Source organism: Cynocephalus volans, chromosome 2 (assembly GCF_027409185.1).
Source record: "Cynocephalus volans isolate mCynVol1 chromosome 2, mCynVol1.pri, whole genome shotgun sequence".
NCBI lineage: Eukaryota > Metazoa > Chordata > Mammalia > Dermoptera > Cynocephalidae > Cynocephalus > Cynocephalus volans.
This window is the reverse complement of record NC_084461.1, coordinates 88,877,222-88,893,174: the sequence shown is the minus strand read 5'-3', so window position 1 is coordinate 88,893,174 and position 15,953 is coordinate 88,877,222. Positions and strand designations below refer to the sequence as shown.

The 15,953-nt window shown below is 35.2% G+C and overlaps 1 protein-coding gene across 1 annotated transcript in view; it reads left to right on the top strand.

Annotated features, from left to right (window-relative positions):
* SLCO6A1 (solute carrier organic anion transporter family member 6A1) overlaps positions 1–15,953 on the top strand; it is a 174,697-nt gene that overhangs the window by 101,795 nt on the left and 56,949 nt on the right. The window contains exon 12 of the mRNA XM_063087614.1: positions 1,808–1,945. Within this exon, the coding sequence (XP_062943684.1) occupies positions 1,808–1,945 (138 nt within the window). The remainder of the gene's footprint in view (positions 1–1,807; positions 1,946–15,953) is intronic.

Sequence of the window (15,953 nt, the reverse complement as noted above, 5' to 3'; positions counted from 1 at the left end):
AAGACACTAAGTCTGATGTCTTTAAAAATTTATGTGCTCCAAAGAACAAATTGGTTTTGCTGAAGGTAATACACTCTTTCCTTTAGCTTTTTTAGGTAGCAAAAAATAGATTTTAAATCAACATTATGACTGTATTAGGACCCCTGATTTAAGAAGTTAATTAAAAATATTGGTGGGGTAAGAAAAAATTAAATTGGATTGAAAACTGGAAGGCATGTCCTAAAAGAATGTAGAAAAATCTAAGTATGAGTCTAATGGGGATCAGAGAAATCATTCCACAGCTTGATCTACACATGCGATTAAAAATAGCTTTTTTAACTGGGAAATATTAGAACATATCTTTGTGTTGGACAATGATCTCCTAGATAAGGAGAGATTTGCAGTGGAAGAGATAGCATGGGAAACAGCAAGTGCAGTTTCCTGCATCAGAAAAAATCCAGTGAGGCTGATGTACATTTGAATGGGAGAGGGTAGCATACAATAATACTGTAGATATGAACTGTCTCTAGATATTGCAAGGATTTGCCACCAGAGAATTTTTAACAGAGGATAGATGTTATTTGATTCACTTTTAAAAGATAATTCTGCTGCTGCTGGGAGAAATATTTACAGGAGATAAATGTGGAGGAAAATAAAAGGGAGACTTTTGGTGAAGTTTAAGAGTTATATTAAATTGGATTCTGGGAGTTGTGGTGGGGATAGAGAGAAATCAACATATCCAAGATATGTTTTGAGTCAGTCTTACAAAGATTTATAAAAGATTTGGAAAAAGATGGTGGGGAGTAAAAGGAATAGTAGGCCTAGGTTTTTCACCTTGAGCAACTGTGAAGAGAGTGCTGTTACTCACTGAGACGGGGAGATCTAGGTAATTGTTGTTGGCAGCAATCACGAGTTATGAGGCAAGAGGGCCCTGATATTTTCTTAAGGAAGGTGATCAATTATTAGAGATTTTAGTTCTGAGAACCTGATTCTGGTGTCTTTGGGTTGATGCTGTGTGTGTGACTGTTAATTTGTTTTTAGCTGAAAGTAACATTGTTGCTGAGGAGATGTTATCTCTGAGAGAAAGTAGAGGTTTCCCTCAGGAGCACAGCTATTCCTCTGGATCTGAAGTTATCTGAATTTGGGGCTACTATAAACACACCAAAGTATTTGCATTTTCAGCTGTTTTTCTCAGTATCTTGATAAATAACAGATATACATTGCAAACTCATTTTTCAGTCATTGAAAATTTCACAATTAGAGATTTTCGAAGACACATCAAGTTCACCAAATTATTATTTGGTTCTCTGTTTTAAATACTTTCTCCTAAAATTTTTCATGCAAAAGTCAACAAAGATTTTGAGATGTTATCTAAATAGTGATATGTACCATATTCTAAAAAGATGAAAATCTATTAATTTTTTATAGCTACAGGGATAAAGAGTTTTTGAAAACTAACTTTATTCCTGGTGGTTAATCCTATTTATAAGTATATGGTACGTTTAGAGTGATGATTCATTAGACACACACACGCACATATGAGGGTACTTCAAAAAGTTTGTAGAAAAATGAAATAAAAAGGTAAAATGAATTTTTTCATGAACTTTTGAAACCCCTCATATGTATGTGTATATGTTATATATAATGTGTATATATATAATATATATATTTAATATATATAATATATATAAACACACACACAACACACACACACACACACACACACACACACACACACACGCATTGTGTTTAATTTTAGGGGAAAATAATTATGATATTGACCTATAGTGTTTTCATGGAGAATTTACAATCAATGCATTTTTCATAGGGAGTATTCCTGGACCATACATTTTTAAAAAAGCAGGAGAAACTTCTTGTACCTTTCGGGACACTGAAGAATGTGGACACAAAGGACATTGTTGGATCTATAACAAGACAATAATGGCCTACATACTGATAGGATTATGTAAGTGATATCTATTGAAGAAATGTAGAAAAGCAAAATTATTTTAAAAACTTGTAGTTGTTTACAGTAAGGTAGAGTAATAATAAACCGTGAGCAAATAGATACTTTGATGATTAAAAGAGGCTCATATGATTATGTAGAAAATATCTTAGAAGCTAAAGTGCTATAGAATTTATGTAAGCATCTAAGTTACAGCATTAAATACACAATTGTTCTATGTTATTCCTAAATAAAGGGTGATATTTAGCAGAATTTCAATTTAGTAAGTAATTTTGCCTCTATACAAATACAACCAAATTACTTGACCTTGTGACCCTTTCTATCTCCACAGTAAGAAACTGTATAAATTTGAAAAAAAAATTGTATGACTAAAGAGAATCAAGATACCCTTCTCTCACTTAAACGTAAATTTTTATCTTTAGTTCAATGATACATCAGTGCTTAGGAATAGCAAACATTCAGTATTTGTTGAATAAACAAGAGAGAGAGGGAATTGAGATGCTGTGGTGGTATAAGCTCTGGTCAAAGTGTTGGGAAAGTCTAAATATGTCTGTGTTTGGAAAATTTACTGGACCTTCTTGGATCTTAATTTATTCATCTGTTAAGTGAGGATATTGTACTATGGAATTTCTGAAGTCCTTTTTATTTTTTACTGTGGTAAAACATATATAATATAAGAATTTTCATTTTAAGCATTTTAAAACATACAATTGTGTGGAATTAATTATATTCACAATGTTGGGTAACTATAATCAATATCTATTTCCAAAACTTTTTCATCATCCTAAACATGAACTCTGTACTCGTTAAGCAATAGCTTCTCATTATTCTCCCCACCCTCCATTTCTGGTAACCTAATTTCTGATGTCATAATCAGCATAAACATTCAATAATTTTATTGTACGAATACTTTTTGTGTGCTATTTTAAAAAGTGTTTATAAGCTTTGTGATTTTACTGAGTGGGTTCAAAAATTTAAAGAACCACATAATAAGATTCTAATATTTAACAGTAACAAACATCTGCTTGATAAGTAGTATAGAGCAATGCCTTCTAATTCTAAAGTCAATTATTCAGCAAGCTTAACCTACACCGAACACTAAACTAATGCAAAAAAAATTCAAAAAGTCAAAATGACATTTAAAAAGTCAAAATTAATTTCTCAGACATAATTCAACAAAATTAGACATTGTTCTTAAGGAAATCTTAAAACATTGCTGAAACTTTTAATTTTTTAAAATATATAATTGTAACATAGCAGTTTTCAAACACAGCACATAACCGAAAAAGCTGATGGACTACTAGAGGTCCCACTAAGGAACTACTAAAAGGACATAGAGAATTACGGTCAGAAAAAAAGAGCAAAGACGGGAAACTGCAATTTATCATAGACTAGTATAATTTAAAATGTATTTTTATGGGTTATATGAATCAGAATCACTTGGAATTCTTATTAAAAATATAAATTCTGAGGCCCTGAGTTAGAATTCCAGGGACTGAAGGATGTCATAAAGATGAAGAATAGGATTTTCCAGTATCACCTCTCACAGAAACATCAATTTGACCACCCATATACATAGGAAAATACCTTCACAAAGGCTGAGGAAATAAGGTGAGAGAATATAGCACTGGGTGTAGCACAAAAGTGAGAAAACACATTGTAGAGGATAGGAAGTATGGTTTCACATCATCCCCATCACCACCCCCTGTCCCCCAAGCACAGAGCAGAGAGATACCCTCTGCAAGATACCCTTCATGCAGAGGAATGGACACTATAAATAAGAGCACCTGCCTTTTCTCTGGACTTTAAACCAGGCCCATGTCAGGGAAACCCAGCTCTAGGCTGGCCTTCACAGCCCTACAGTCCAGGATGGCAATTGCAGACTCAACCTACAGGCAAGTCCTTGAAGATACAGGCTCAGGCCCACCCAGAATCTGTCTGGCCCCTGTAGTCCCAGACTCCAGGGTGGTCCCCCCAGCACCAGGATCCAGTTAACCCAAGGTCCAGCCCCACCCCAGTAGACCCCAGTTTTGTTCCAGTCTTTGCTGATGCAAGCTTCAGGACTGCCCCACACTTGGAGGATCCAGGATTGCCCCATGGACTCATGCTTAAGGCCTTCCCTAGGACCAGATCAATTCCAATGAACCTAGGCCCCAGACTGGCCCCCACAGATTGGGGGTTTGGGCCCGCCCTCATAAGCCCAGTCAACATGTCCACCCCAGTGGATCCTGGCATCAGTCCAGCCAAGGTGAACCCAGAATTCAGTTCTACCCCAGTGAACTCAGGCTTCAAGCCTGACCCCACAGACCCAGGTTCCAGGCCAGCTTCTGTGGACCCAGGTGTTGGATCAGCCCATTTGCTCCCAGGCGCCAGACCAGCTTACCCAAGGACTCCAGCAGCAAGCTCATTCATGGAGCCTGCCAAATAAATTCCCCAGAATCTGTAGACCAACTGACTGGGGAAGGGTTATCCTTGACAAATCCATTCTGTAAAGAGTGAAATAACTGCATCTTCTTCAGAAGCACAGACACCAATGCATGGTCACAAAGATCACAAATAATCAAGAAAACATGACACTACTAAAGAAACAAAATAAAACACCAGTAACTGACAAAAAGAAATGGAGATTTATGAAATGCCTGACACAGAATTCATCATAAAGAAGCTCAGTGAGTTACAAGAGTACACCAGTAGTCAGTGAAGCAGAATCGGGAAAATAATGCACAAACAAAATGATAAATTCAGAAAAGAGATAAACACCATAAAAAAGAACCAAACAAAAACTCTGGAACTAAAGAACACAATAACAGAACTGAAAAATTTTATAGCAAACTTCAATAGCAGACTCAAGAAGAAGAAAGACTCAGTGAGCTTGAAGACATTTAATTTGAAATTTTTATTCAGAGGAATAAAAAGAAGACACAGTTAGACAGGAGAAATAAGTTCTGGACATCTTTTATATAGCATGGTAACTATACTTAATGCATTGTATATATAAACATTGCTAGGAATAGATTGTAAATGGTGTCACTGCAAAAAAATAGTTAAGTTATGTGATGGATATATTAATCACCTTGATTTAATCATTGCACAATATATAGACATAATATTATAAATTAATATCATTTTAAACTTATTTATAAATTATACTTTAATAAAGTTGGGAGGAAAAAGAATTCCAGGGTTTTGTGATTGGCATGTGTATTTTAAATAAAGTGCTTAGGTAATTTTAACTATAGTAAACTTTGATGATAGCTATTTTAGAGTCTCTAGAGCTGCAGTATGGTAGACATTTACTATTTGTGGGTAAATTTAAATTAATTAAAATTAAATTCAATTTTAAAAAATTAGGTCATCAGCCACAGTAACCAAATTTTACATCCTTAGTGGTCACAGTTGACTAGTTGACACTGCAGATGTAGAACTGCCACTGTTGCTGAACAATGTTCTATGCACAGCGCTACTCTAGAGCAAGGTTTATTCAATATGGATCCATGAATTCTAGGAGCACATAATAAACTTCCACATATCTGAAATATAAAATTTTGTTCATACATTTGCATATTTAACTTTTCCCCCTGGGAAAGAAGGCTGTTGCATTAATTGGATTCTCTAAAGTTTTACATTCAAAAATTAGTAAAAATTTTGTAATATTAGTTAATGAATTCTTTTTGATGGCTGGCAAGAAAATCCTTCTGATTCTTTCTTTTTGGGTGTGTGTGGGCTGATTCTTTCTTTGTTAAATATTACATTTTTATCAGATGGCTCATCAAGTGCATTTACCCCAAATAAAGGATTCCATCAGCTCTAGCTCATTTGCAGTAGAGTAATGATTAGTAAGTCCTTTGCATACACTTCCTATTTTAGCTCACCATGTTTACCACTTCATCAGGTTTGGATTTTTGGTAGATTTTTATTGAAATATTATATATATGTTTATGCATATATGTTCATATATGTATACACACACACACACAAACACAGAAAAGAGCAAATATTATAAATGTATAGCTTAATACATTTTTATAACTTAAACACAACTGTAATTACCACCCATATCAAGAAATACAATATATTAGAATTAATAAGTAAATTAAGCAAAGTTGCTTAATATTAATATATAATTGATACACAAAAATCAACTGTAAATACAAGCTGCAACAAAATTCAATATAATAAATACAATATCACCAAAAAAATTAAGTACCGAGAAAAATACATTGAAAGATGTACAAAATCTCTACTTGCAACTACAAAATTAAGTTGAGAGAAATGAAATAAAATCTAAATAAATGAAAACGTGTTGTGTTTACATATAGGAAGATTAATAAATGCCACTTCTCTTAAATTAATCTATAGCATCAATGTGATTAGAAACAAAATTATAGAAGATATTTTTGAAATCAACAAAGTAACTAAAATTCATATAGAAAGCCAAAGGGCAAGACTTATCAAGAGAATATTGAAGAAAAAACAAAATTGAGGTATATACCCATATGCTACCAGATAGCAAAACCTATTATAAAACCTTTATAATTAATAAAGTGTGGTATTGGTGCAAGTATCATCTCATTTACCAATGGAACAGAATAGAGAATCCAGAAACAGATCCATACATGAACACTCAATTGATTTATGATGAAACAAGGCAATGGTGAAAAAGATGGTCTTTTAAACAAAAGGTAATTGGTCATTTTATATATGTATATCTAAGAGAAATGTATTTTGATCCCCTACTTTGCCTCATATACAAAAATAAATTCTAGATACATTACTATGAAAAATAAAACAAAGCTTTTTGAGGAAAACAGAAGTAGTTTCATGACCTTGGAGTAGGAAAAGACCGGACAAATACGACACATGAAGCACTAGCTATACAAGAAAAATAAATCAGACTACATTAAAATTAATAAATTCTGATCATGGAAAGAAATAATTAAGAGACAAGATAACCACAGTGTGAAAGACAGGGAAAAAGCTAAAAAAGGTGAAAAAGGACTAATGTCCAGAATGTATACAAAACTCCCGCAAATCAATAAGCAAAGGATCAATAACAGAAAAGTGGATAAAAGACTTGAAGGAATTCTTCACAAAAGTGAATAACCAAATAGTCGATTAACAACAAAATGTATAATAAATTTTGGCTAACTCAAGAATGGAATACTATACAGCAATGAAAATGAAAAGTACACAAGTACATAAAATACGGGTGAATCACACAAATGTAATGTTAAGTGACAGAAACTGGATACAAAGAAGTGTGTAGGTACTGGATGATTTCACTTACATAATTTTGACCTTTTATATACATATATTTAAAAGCAAACAAAATGAACTCTTACAGGTTAGTAACCTTGAAGAATTATGAAGAGAGCATTTAGGGTGCTATGATATGTTGTGACAATATGCATTTGGTTTTCATCTCCATCTCCTGCTGTACAAGTCCTAAACTCCTTAGAATCTCCAAAGTGATAAGAATCTTTTCATAGGCTAATGATGGCTGGCAACCTCTAGGTAGCTTCAAGATGGGGGCTGGTCACAGAAAAGACCAAGGTGGGACTTTTAGTCCCATCCCTGACCTCCAAGAAGGAGAGAGAAGCTGAAGATTCAGTTGATCACCAGTGGACAGTGATTTAATCAATTATGCCTATTTGATGAAGCCTCCATAAAAACCTGTGGCCTGGGCTTGGAGAGCTTCTGGATAGCTGAACACTGGAGGTTCCTAGAGGGTGGCACACCCAGGGAGGGCATGAAAGCTGCACACCCTTTCCCCATACCTCGCCCTATGCATCTCTTTATCTGTATCCTTTGTAATATCCTTTATTATATACTTGTAAATGTAAGTATGTGTTCCCCTGAGTTCTGGGAGCTGCTCTAGCAAACTGTTGGGCTAGGGCTCACACCCTTCAAACCCATTGTATAGACTGGGTTACAGACCCCTCATGTGCCAGGCTGGGTCACAGACCCCTCACAGGCAGGTTGCGAGCTAAGTAATTGGGAAAGATCCTGGGAGCCATTGACAGAGTTGACAGGTACATTCCAATGTGAGCTCAGTCCTCAGCTTCCTCAGCAATAGCAGCAGCTACAGCAGCCTCCAGCAGCAGTGGTGGTGGTCTCCTGGGGGCACTGGCAGCAACAGCTTGCAGCCACAGCCTCTAGCAGCAGTAGTGGCTTCCCTGTGGCCCCTCTGGGGCATCCTACAGGCAGGGGTCACTGTGGATCAGAACCATTTGTCCTTTACACTTTGCAAGTCAGATAACCAAAGAACACCTGAGTGCACATGTGCAATTACATCAGACGATTACCAAGGGACACCCAGGCGCACGTGTGCATATTTACATTAAACAGGCTAGGTCATGCTTGGCAACATTCCAAACATCTGAGGAATCCTGACCGTTTATATTTCAATTTTCCTTACACAAACTAATCAAACCCAAGGAGGGGGTTAAAGGAACCCCAGTTTATAACTGGTTGGTTAAAAGTTCCAGAAGCCTGGACTTATGACTGGCATCTGAAGTGTTGGGCAGTCTTGGGGACTGAGCCCTCACCCTGTGGGATCTGACACTATCTCCAGGTAGATAGCATCAGAGTTAAATTGGAGCACACCCAGCTGGTGTCTGCTGAAGAATTGTTGGCTTGTTTGCCAGTGGGGAGAAATCCCCACACATTTGGTCACAGAAGTCTGTCTTCTGTGTATTAATTGTTATGTTGTGAGTGTAGAGGAAAGTCAACGTGTTTTTCCCAGTTACTCCATCACTGTCAGGTGCTGACAACATTTTGTTCTTGATCCAGGTGGTGTTTATTTTGTTAAAAATGCATCGAACTGTACTTTTAAAAGAAAATAGAGGGTCAATTAATATAATTTATATAGATCTTGGGATTTCAGTTTGATGGCTTTTGATAATTGAGTACATCTGTAGAACAGCACCCAAAACAAGATTTAGAAATATCCCCTGTGCCCTTTTCCTGTCCATTTCCCTCCTCCCCAGATAATCTCCTTTCAGACTTTTATTAAAATATTTTAGTTTTGCTTGTTGTATAAATTCATGTTCTCTTTTTTGTGTATTCTTTTTTTTAATTTCAGTCTTGATTAATGTTATGCTTTTATGAGATTCATTTATGTTCCTTGTATAGAAGCTGTTTGTGTTTTTTTAAAAAATTGCTGAGTACCATTTCATTTTGTGAATATATGGCAGTTTATTTATCACTTCTCTTACTAATGGACATTTGGGTTGTTTACAGTGTTTGGTTGTTATAACTAAGGCTGCTGTGCACATTCTTATACAAATGTTTTTATAGACATATTTTTTTTCCCACTTAGGTAAATCCCTAGAAGGAAAATTAGTGGGTCACAGAAGCTGAAACTCTGAGACTTTTCTTATGACCTACCAGATGCTTTATTTTGGCGAATTGTCCATGTGCACATAACACGTGTATATTTTGCTGTTATTTGGTGTCATCTTTTATAAATGTCAATGAGATCAATTTGTATGATTATTCAGATCTTCTACATTATAACTAATATTTTTTGTATTTGTGTTGTATTGTTGACTTCAGAGATGCTAAAATTTGCAACTCTGCTGTATATGCTTCCATTTCTACTTTAAACTTTTCACTTTTTTTCTTCAGGTATTTTGAAGCCCCATTGTTTGGTACACATCAGATACATTTAGGATTTTTATGTCTTTTATTGTTATTTTAATCACTATTTAATTTCCATTTTCCTCCATTAATATTCTCTTTCTTAAATTATGCCATGTATTTATCAATATGGTATGTGTGTGTGTGTGCATTCTTTTAGATTCATCCAAAGATGTGCCCATTTCTGCAGATCTGGGCTTTTATCTGGTATAGATACCTGAATAACTTTTTTTATGCAGGAGATAAGTTTTTTCACCTTTTGCTTACTGAGAATGTATTTTTGCTTGATATAGAATCCTAAAATGACTAATTTCTTTTTAACTTTCAGAACTTTAAAGATATTACATCATTTTCTGGTCTCCATTGTTTCTGGTGAGAAGTCAGCTGTCATTTGTAACATTGCTTTCCTATATGCAATTGTTTTATTAATCTGACTTTTTTCAAGATTTTATTTTTGTCTTTGATTATGTTTGACTGTTTGACTAGATTGACTATGATGCGCCTAAATATGGTTTTTATATATCTTCCCTTATTTTCCTCTTTGGGATATGCTGAGCTTCTTAGATCTATGGGTTAATGTCAGCATTTTTGGAAAGTACTTGGACATCACCATTTAAGATGTTGGTTTTATTTAACTTTTTCTCCTCTTTCCTTCTGGGAATCCACTTAAATATATGTGTCACCACTTGATATTATTTCACGTATCTTGGATGTTCTGTTCTTTTTCCTTCTTTTAGTCTCTTTGAATATTGTCAATTGACCTGTCTTCAAGGTCAGTGGTTGTTTTCTCTTATCTGTCCAGTTTGTTGTTAAACATATATAATGAATTATTTATTTTTGGTATTATATTCTTTATTTCTAACATTTCTACCTGGTTTATTTTTGTAGTTTCTACATGGTTCATTTTTCCATTTTAAACTGAAACTTTCTCATTTCTTTATGCACATTGTCTGCCTTTTATACTAGATGCATTTACATTTTTATTATATTTATTTTAAAGTTCTTGCCGGTTGATTCCAACATCTAGGTTCTCCCTGAGTATACTTTTATTGACTGCTTCCACTTTTGATTAGAAATTTAATTTACTTGCCTTTTAATATGTCTTGCAATATTTGATTGCATTCCAGGACTTTTGTATTAAAAGAACAGTATAGAATGAAACAAAAATTTACCTTTAGAAAGGGGCATTTCACTTCTTCTGTTAGTTTAACCAAATGGAGGGTAAGTCAATTTAATTTTTGATTGAACTGGTTCACATATAGTTTGTATGTTTAGCTTGATTCAGTTCATTACTGGTTCCAAAATTTTGAGGAGTGAGTGATGGGTGATCAGGGTTTCTCATCAGCAGAGCTTTAGATTTAAACAGTGGCAAAATTTTGTAGATCTGCCTGTGCTTTATAATTGAGCTACATGTATTTGAGTGCCCTTTCCCTGCTTTTGATATTCAGCAGATTACTTACTATTTGTTTGAAGCCTTAGCTCTCTTCAATTTTGTCACTCCAGCCCTGTTAAGCCAAAGAAAGCTTTATTCTTCAGCAGCAGCTTCTACAAAGTAAAAGTCAGATTCTCAGCCTGTTAAAAGAATAAATTCAAGCAAATTGAATTTAACAAAGTTTGATTTGAGGAAGAAATGATTCATAAATTGGGCAGCTTCTAGAATCAGAATAGATTCAGAGGGACTATGGCCAAAAATGGTCAGTTAGATGTATAGACAGAAAAAAGGAAGTGACAGTACAAAAAAAGGAAGTGAGGGACACACAGTTGACTGCCTGCAATTGGCTGAGATTCAGCTATCATCACAGAAACGCACTTCTAAGTTAGGCTTTTAATTTGTCCATGTGCTTATGTGGTACGTTACATTGCAGTTCAGATATAAGAGCTCAAGAATGAGAATGTGGAGGCTTTCTCAAGCCAAAAATTTTTAGTTTGATTTAACAATTCTCCTATTTTGATCAGCCTCTCATTTTTAAAGATTGACCAAAACATTATACATTGATGCCACTCTCTGTCATGATCACAAATGACTTTTTTGGTCTCAGTGTGGAATTCACAAGTCTCCACCAGTTCAGTTGAAAATTAAATTGACTTACCCTCCATGTAGTTAGACTAACAGAAGAAGTGAAATGCCCCTTTCAAAAGGTAAAATTTTTGTTTCTGTCTATACTCTCAGTATAGAGTTTACCAGTCTTCTTTGGTCTCAGTATGGAGTTCAGTAGTTTCAACATCACACCAGTTGACCAATTCTCATGTTATTGCTGATCTAGTCAAAGTGAGACCATTCAATGTGTGATGGATGGCTGTGCACAAAACATTTAAGACTTGAGAGAATACAGCACACCAAGGATACTATGATGACTATCAAAAGTCCAAAGTGTAGTCTTAAAACAGCAGTTCTTATGAAATGAACCAAACCAAAACAGACAAGTTAAGCTTCAGGCAATATAGAAAATTCAAGTGTATTTCAGTCTATTTGGTTATAGTCCTTGTTTGGGGTATGGCAGCAATTAAGGACCATAGTTCTCTGTGAAGTGGCTTGATTTAAAGAAGCGTTCATTTTTGGTTTTAGGCTAGTAACACAACTCATAATAACCTGGAGACCAACTAGAAAAAATATAAAGATTAGAAAACCTTGGAAAACCCAAGCTTGTTATCCACTATTAGGATGCCTGCAAACCAACTGTTTAGTTGCTCCTGTGAACACCTCATGTATTCCTTTCTCTTGAGAAATTCCCTTAATGTATTTGGTGGCAGAGTCTAAAAAAACAGCAGTATCAGCCACCTTTTAAATTAAGCTTTCTGTGATAACCAAATCAGAGGAGAGATAGGTACAATACTCAGTTTTCTTCAATACCAAATATAATCCCCCTTCTTGAGCAAAAAGGAGTTCTAAAGCTGCATGATGTCCCATTAGGTGTTTTTGTTGAATACTTATGTTTTCATCCACCTTTTAAAGAGTGGCTTCTGCCCAACCAAAACCCAGAGAGGTCTACAAAGTCCAAGTTTTTCCCCCCAACTTATGGATTAAGTTCAAATTCCTACAACTGGTACCCAGCTACCACCAAGAGTGAGCCATCAGGGACACTACTGGAGTCTTTCCTCAGGAGAGACTAGCATACTGTTATCTATTTCAAGGTTGGTGCTAATTTCATTTATTGAATGTTTTGACCTCTGATGATAGGATCTATTTTGAAAACTTTCAGGGAATGCTATTGGAAAGGCAGGAAAGAGCTAGCCAAGCAAGATCCAAACCAGTGAGGAGGCAGAATGGAATAAGCAGATTCTGTGCAGACCAAATATAGGCCCTTGGGAGCTAGAAAGGAAGGCCACCTACTCTCATTGGAGCATTAGAGCACTAGAGCAAGGGTCAGATAAATCTGTTCACCCATAAATATGCACAGCTCCATAATAGCATCCAGTAGGAAATTTACTTTTTTGTGATTTCTTTATAGCATGCAGTAAGGGTGTATAACCACATTTGGAAAAAAGGGACCCTACTGGATTTAATCTGGTGACATTAAATAAATAATTACTTGTACCCACATAGATAATTCCCAGATCTTGAGTGCATGGTGCCTGAAAGCACAATATACCTTTCACAGGCATCACTTGGACAGGTTTTCTATATTTTGTAATAACCAGATTATTAATTGGAAAAGTTAGAATTTTGTTTCTAGTGAGTGCAGGAAAGCAAGTAGCAGCAATATTTAGAATATCAAAGGTAGCTTTCCACTTTTCCTTTGCAGTTTCAAGATGACTCTCATTGGGAACATGGAGAGGCTCTGGTGTCAGTGGAATTGTTTCCTGATTTTTTGGTATCAATCCACAAAACCCACAATTGCTGTGGTTTTGTGCTAAAGCATAAGCTTGAGCTAAAGCCATCCACTGATTATGATCCCATGTATTTTTCTGTGGGGAAAAGGAAAGGATTAGGACAAAAAGAAATAAGAGAAAAGAAAAAAGCATAAGGCTTACACAGACGACAGAGACATCTTGATCTGCGTTCTTGAGAAAACTGTCTTACTTCTATGACACTATCTGCTTTGGGGAAGAAATTTCTCTGGTCAGCTTTACCTTAAAGTCTCCAACAAGTTCACAGTTCAAAGAGTCTGGAGGGGCCATTTTAGTTGTGAGACATGGATCCAATATTCAAGGCCCTGAAGCTTCACGTCAGTGTGGGTGGTGAGAAGAGCTTGGTATGGTACCTTCCAATGAGGTTCAAGGGCAATCTTTTTCTGATGACATTCCAGAAGACCATGAAAAGTGTGATTGTCCTCAGCTGGTGGATCATGAAAAGCTTCCCTCACCTGGTGAAAATACACTTTGGCAGAATGCAGTAAAGCCTTGCAGTATTTAGTCATATCAGAATTAGAAGAGGAGGTCATGAGGTTCTATTATTAGGAACATAGGTATTCCAGTAACTACATCATAAGGGGTCAACTTATGTTTTCTAGTGGACTGGATCTGATTGCCAGTAAAGCCAATGGCAGTATCTTTGCCCAAAGCAACCCAATTGATTCAGTTAACTCTGCCAATTTTAGTTTTAAGATGCCATTTATTCTTTCAACCTTTCCAGAAGACTGAGGGTGATAAGGACAATGTAGTGCCATTGTGTTTGTAACACCTTATTTAACTGCTTTATAATTTGCCCAATAAAATGAGTTTCCCTATCACTGGAATGTTTTTCTATATTACTGGAGATTTTTCCAGGCATACCTGATAAAGGAAACACATTTTCTAATAATCTTAGCTACTGTCACAGCATTGAATTTTCTGTATGGGAAAGCTTCTACCCAACCAGAAAACATACAAACTATTGCAAGAACATCCTGAAACCCCACTGAGGGTGGCACCTGAATGAAGTCCATCTGTAAGTGTTCAAATGGCCCATTAGGTTGTGGAAATGCACCACTTGAAGTTTTTTTTTTGTTGTTGTTTTGTTTTTTGGCATCCCAGAATTATGAATTTGACAAACCAAACATTGTTTTTAAACCATTTTAGCAATTTTGCAACAGTCACCTCACCAACATATTTTTCATAATTTGGATCATTTTGTCTGCTCCATAATGAGTTGTTTAATGCAGAGTTTATAACAATGGAAGCTTTAAAGACTCAGGAAGGACTAGGTGGCCATGCAGGCCCTGTATGAGTCCATGCTTAACATTGAGTTTACATCCTTTTAGATGCCAATTTTGTTTTTCAAAATCAGGTGCATTGCACTGTTTATTATATAGATCATGGTAAGGATGTTGATTTGGATCAATGTTATGTATTTAGTGGATATTGGGGTAATTTAGACAAACGTTTAGAATGATCTATCCAATGAAAAGACATGATGATCATAAATATATATGCACCCAACACCAGAGCACTCAGATATATAAAGCAAACATTGTTAAACCAAAAGAAAGAGATAGATCCTAATACAAATAATAGTCGGGAACCTGAACACCCCTCTCTCAGCATTGAACAGGTCATCTTGGCAACAAATAAACAGAAACACAGGATTTAAACTACACTTTAAACCAATTGGACTTGGCACATATCTACAGAAATTTCACTGAACACCTACAGAATATACATTCTTCTCATAAGCACATGGAACGTCCTCCAAGACAGACCACATGTTAAGTCACAAATAAAGTCTCAACAAATTTGAAAAAATTTAAATCATTTCAAGTATCCTTTCAGACAACAACAGATTAAATCTAGAAATCAATAACAAGTGAAACTCTGGAAACTATACAAATACATGGAAACTAAACAACATGCATCTGAATGACATTTGGGTCCAAGAAGAAATTAAACAGGAAACCAAAGCTTTTCTCGAAGCTAATGAAGATGACACATCATACCAAAACCTGTGGGATACTACAAAAGCAGTACTAAGAGGAAAGTTTACTGCAATAAATACTTATATCAAAAGAATAGGAAGATTTTAAATAAACAACCTAATACAACACCTTAAAGAACTAGAAAAATAAGAATAATCCAATCCCAAAATTAGTAGACAGAAAGAAAGAATTAAGATTAGAGCAGAACTAAATGAAATAGGCACCCCCGAAGATATACAAAAGATCAATGAAATAAAATTTTGTTTTTGTGAGAAATGAACAAAACAGACAAATAGAAGATGGACAAACCATTAGCTGGGCTAACTAAAAAAAGAAGAGAGAAGACCCAAATAAAAAAAATTAGAAATGAAAAAAGAAACATTACAAATGATACAACAGAAATACAAAGAATCATTAGAGACTATTATAAACAACTATATGCCAATAAATTTGAAACCATGGAAGAAATTAAAAAGTTTTTGGACACGTACAGATTACCAAGACTGAACCAAGAAGAAATAGAAAATCTGAACAAA